The 4665-nt window shown below is 42.3% G+C and overlaps 1 protein-coding gene across 1 annotated transcript; it reads left to right on the top strand.

Annotated features, from left to right (window-relative positions):
- Window positions 1-1568: 1568 nt before the first annotated feature.
- LOC147349776 (NADH dehydrogenase [ubiquinone] 1 beta subcomplex subunit 4-like) lies at window positions 1569-2809 on the top strand. Its single transcript, XM_086365344.1, has 2 exons — window positions 1569-1737; window positions 2504-2809. Exons 1-2 carry the CDS (start codon window positions 1588-1590, stop codon window positions 2741-2743), a joined length of 390 nt encoding a protein of 129 aa, XP_086221470.1. The 5' UTR covers window positions 1569-1587; the 3' UTR covers window positions 2744-2809.
- Window positions 2810-4665: the final 1856 nt, after the last annotated feature.

Below are 4665 nucleotides of genomic sequence, written 5' to 3'. Positions count from 1 at the left end.
CAGCAGAGTTGGGAATCATAAACAGGAGGTCTGGAACCGTCCCTTCCAGCTTAGGCAGCTGAAATCTGGCAGGAAGAGTCTGACAAGCCATTCAAATAGGTCCCAAAACACATCTGTGGAAGTGAGGAAGGATCAAGCTGAGCCAGTCAAAACCAGCAGGGGGGTTTAGATAGGAAAGGCTGAAAATTGCCCTCCTGGAGCAGAAGGTAACCAACCACACGTGTTAAAAGTGAAAGATGGGCCCAGCACTGTGCCAGGTGGCGTGCAGGAGGTGACGGGTGGGTGTGAGCCTTAAATCGAGACTTCAGGAAGCTTAGATCTACTTGGTTTTCCAGACGAGGGGAGGTGAGGGACCACACAAGTCGCCTGGGACTTCGCTGTTACTCTGATCTTTCTGACACTCTTTCCTCATCAATATAAGAAGCTTCATAGGTTTAATTTTCAGCCAAACCATATCCAATAATAATTCCCAACCCCCAGACCCTCATCATGTTTAGTTATTATTGGAGGAGGCCAAGTGGGTACTGAGGGCGTCCCTGGAAGCTCAGATGGTAAAGAATTTGCCTGCCATACAGGAGACCCGGATTGAATCCCTGGGTCGGGAAGATCCCTTGGGGGATCTTGCCCAGAGAATTCCATGGACAGAGGAGCTTGGTGGGCTACAATCCATGGGGTCCCAAAGAGTCACATACTATCAAGCGACTTGCTCTTTTCACTTCAAGGGAATGCTCAAAATAAAAAAGGACAAGAGAAAAGATGGCTAAAATCCCAACTGTTTCAAGTGAAGGGTGAAAGAATTAAAAAATAAGCCCAGAGCGACAATAACAACAAAAACAGTCGACTGAAATGACCCTTGATGAGGAAAGAAGAGACAGAGGAACTGAAAAAAAATAAAGACATACACACACAAAAAACCCAAAAACTGTCATCAAAGGGCTAACATTTTAGAGGAAAGTGGCAGACAGGGAGAGACCTCATTTTCAGGAATTTTGTGTGCTCGTTGTTAAACACAGTCATGATTAAACAAGAAAATATATAAATTGCAATCAAATGAATTATCTTAAAGGTAATAAATATTGAAAGCTCATTTGCTAATTTCTATGTGATGTTTACTACTTCTATACCGTGAAAATCATTTGTGTCTGTCTTTTCTGGAATGAATGGTGAGCTCCCTTGCCTCTCTTCCCAATTCTAGTTTTGAAGATTTCAGATTCGTGGTTTGAAATCAGCTGTAGTGGGAACATGTACACCACTGACATCAGGAAAAGCTAAAAATACACAAAGTACGTGGAATTAGATACACTGGGGCCAGGCAGGCGTGTCTTTCATGAACTTGACTTCTTATCTTTTATGAAAAGTTTTTAAATTGGGCTATAATTACCTTACAATGTTGTGTTAGTTTCTTCCATACAGCAACATGAATTGGCTATACGGATGCATATATCCCCTCCCTCGTTGAGCCTCCCTCTCCCTCTCCCATCCCGCCTCTCCAGGTCGTCATGGCACACCGAGCTGACTCGTTTATTATTTTGCTGGTTTTCTAGACTTAAGAAAGTGATTGTGGCGGTTTTGCGCCAGGTCGTCAAGATGTCGTTCCCCAAGTACAAGGCATCGCGCTTGGCCAGCCTACCTACTACCCTCGACCCAGCTGAATACGACATATCTTCTGAAACCCGGAAAGCACAAGCCAAGCGATTGGCCATAAGATCCCGGCTTAAACGGGAATACCAGCTTCAGCACTATTGAGAGGGTAACAGGCAGGAAGGCCAGGGGTCTCCAAATAGAGGAAATAGCCTGCAAGTGTCAGACATTTTTATCTCTCTTAAGCAGCAGGAGGAAACAAACTAGCAATATTTTTTCCTTCTCTATACAAATTTAAAGGGAGGTTTCTCTTAAAATATTGTGTTGCCATAATGACACCCGGCTTCACCTGAAGTTAGCTATTCTCCAGTCTAGAGATAACCAATGCCTTTTTCTTATGGAAATGTTTGTCTTAAGCTATGCTAATGTACTATGCCTTTACCCCAAACTCTGTCTCTAAGTTGGTTCTGCCTCTTGGCCCAGAACCTACTTGACAAACCAGTATGGATATTGTTCCCCTAATCTATGTAAATGAAACTATTTGTATGGTGGTCTGCCCTTCTTCAAGATTCAAGTTAATCATTTTATGGCCCAGGATAAACCATTTGGTGCCAAGATTATCCCAAAATGCATCTTATGGGTGAGGGGCCTGGTGCCATTCTGAATTTTAAGACACTCCTTTCTTTCATTAACAGACTGCTAGTGACTATATAACATCCAGCTAAAGACTAGCAGAGGGGTACTCTTTCTGCCCCCTTCTGATGCCTATGTCAGAAGCTTTCTCTATCTCCTTTATACTTCAATAAAACTTTATTACACAAAAGCTCTGAGCGATCAAGCCTCGTCTCTGGCCCCGGATTGAATTCTTCTCCTCCGTGGGCCAAGAATCCTGGTGTGTTCGCGTGATTCAACAACAACCTTTCACTATGACCCTAGTTGCCGAGGGGTTATCGAAGATCCTGCCTTGGTTCGTTGGACCTACGCAAGATCAGCAAATATCTATCCCAATTTCAGACCCAATACCAAGATCTCCCTCTTAGGGGCTCTGTTTGGAATTGGGCCCCTCATCTTCTGGTGTTATGTTTTCAAAACTGACAGAGATAGGAAAGAAAAACTTATCCAGGAAGGAAAATTGGATCAAACATTTAACATCTCATATTAAGTCTGACAATGATGTCTATATGTACTATTGTTTAAATAAATCAATTAATCATTAAAAAAAAAGAAAGTGATACACAGTGGGAAAAGTATTTATCAGATCAGATCAGTCATTCAGTTGTGTCCAACTCTTTGCGACCCCATGAATCGCAGCACGTCAGGCCTCCCTGTCCATCACCAACTCCCGGAGTTCACCCTGACCCATGTCCATCGAGTCAGTGATGCCATCCAGCCATCTCATCCTCTGTCCTCCCCTTCTCCTCCTGCCCCCAATCCCTCCCAGCATCAGAGTCTTTTCCAATGAGTCAACTCTTCACATGAGGTGGCCAAAGTACTGGAGTTTCAGCTTTAGCATCATTCCTTCCAAAGAAATCCCAGGGCTGATCTCCTTCAGAATGAACTGGTTGGATCTCCTTGCAGTCCAAGGGAATCTCAAGAGTCTTCTCCAACACCACAGTTCAAAAGCATCAATTCTTCAGCACTCAGCCTTCTTCACAGTCCAACTCTCACATCCGTACATGACCACAGGAAAAACCATAGCCTTGACTAGATGAACCTTAGTTGGCAAAGTAATGTCTCTGCTTTTGATTATGCTATCTAGGTTGGTCATAACTTTCCTTCCAAGGAGTAAGCGTATTTTAATTTCATGGCTGCAGTCACCATCTGCAGTGATTTTGGAGCCCAGAAAAATAAAGTCTGACATTGTTTCCACTGTTTCCCCAACTATTTCCCATGAAGTGGTGGGACCGGATGCCATGATCTTCGTTTTCTGAATGTTAAGTCAACTTTTTCACTCTCCACTTTCACTTTCATCAAGAGGCTTTTGAGTTCCTCTTCACTTTCTGCCATAAAGATGGTGTCATCTGCATATCTGAGGTTATTGATATTTCTCCCGGCAATCTTGATTCCAGCTTGTGCTTCTTCCAGTCCAGCGTTTCTCATGATGTACTCTGCATATAAGTTAAATAAACAGGGTGACAATATACAGCCTTGACAAACTCCTTTTCCTATTTGGAACCAGTGCAGATTAAATTTAAAATGTGTTAAATTTTTCTTTATCTGTTACCTTGTGAATTGCACAAGTAATTAAGACAATATTCTTTCTACTATTTGAAGACTATTGTCTGATTCAGGAAGAGAAGGAGTAAGTGGAATTTCAACATATCTTGGTTATTTCACCTTCATATTTCCTGCTAAAAGAAAAGAAAGCATCTACCAGCATTCATGTTGAAACTACATTCAATCATCTCTACTGCAGTTACAGGCTGGTTATGGATATGTTAGATTCAGGAAAATATCAACAAAAGTATTCTATGAGAATCAATTGGCAATATGAAATTTGTAACAGAGTATTTTGCAACTGTGCTGCAATCCATGGAGTTGGAAAGAGTCAGACACAACTGAGCAACTGAACAACAACAATTTTGTATGTTATATATTATACATATGTTGTTATATATATCATTCATATAGGTAAAATTCATAATAAACTTATGTGCATACATATATGTCTATATTTTTTAAGAGAACTGGTTATTAAACCTTTACCAGAACATCACTGGATAGACTCCAACAGGTAAGAGGCTATTGGATAAGACTGTAAGAGAGCTGTGTGCTGGGTCTTGCCTGACTCTTTGTGACCCCATGGACTGTAGCCAGCCAGGCTCCCCTGTTCATGGAATTTTCCGAGCAAGAATACTGGAGTGGGTTCCCATTTCCTATTCCAGCAGATCTTCCTGATCCAAGGATTGAACCTGCGTCTGTTGGGTCTCCTGCATTGCAGGTGGATTCTTACCTGCTGAGTCACTGGGGAAGCCCATGGCTGTAGGACTAGAACCTAAAACCATGATTATCTTTGCCTTTACCTCCTGGGCAGCAGGTCGTTTCCTCAATAAGCCAAATGCAGGAGCCTCTGTGTATATAATG

Source organism: Bos grunniens, chromosome 21 (assembly GCF_055505025.1).
Source record: "Bos grunniens cultivar Pamir isolate PY7600 chromosome 21, Bosgru_T2T1.0, whole genome shotgun sequence".
Lineage (NCBI taxonomy): Eukaryota > Metazoa > Chordata > Mammalia > Artiodactyla > Bovidae > Bos > Bos grunniens.
This window is presented reverse-complemented; position numbering and strand designations above follow the sequence as displayed.

Excerpts from the sequence above, each read along its gene's own strand:
- LOC147349776 (XM_086365344.1), top strand. The coding sequence starts at position 1,588 with ATGTCGTTCCCCAAGTACAAGGCATCGCGCTTGGCCAGCCTACCTACT. Across the intron at positions 1,738-2,503 it reads AACGGGAATACCAGCTTCAG|CACTATGACCCTAGTTGCCG; the intron begins CACTATTGAGAG and ends ACAACAACCTTT.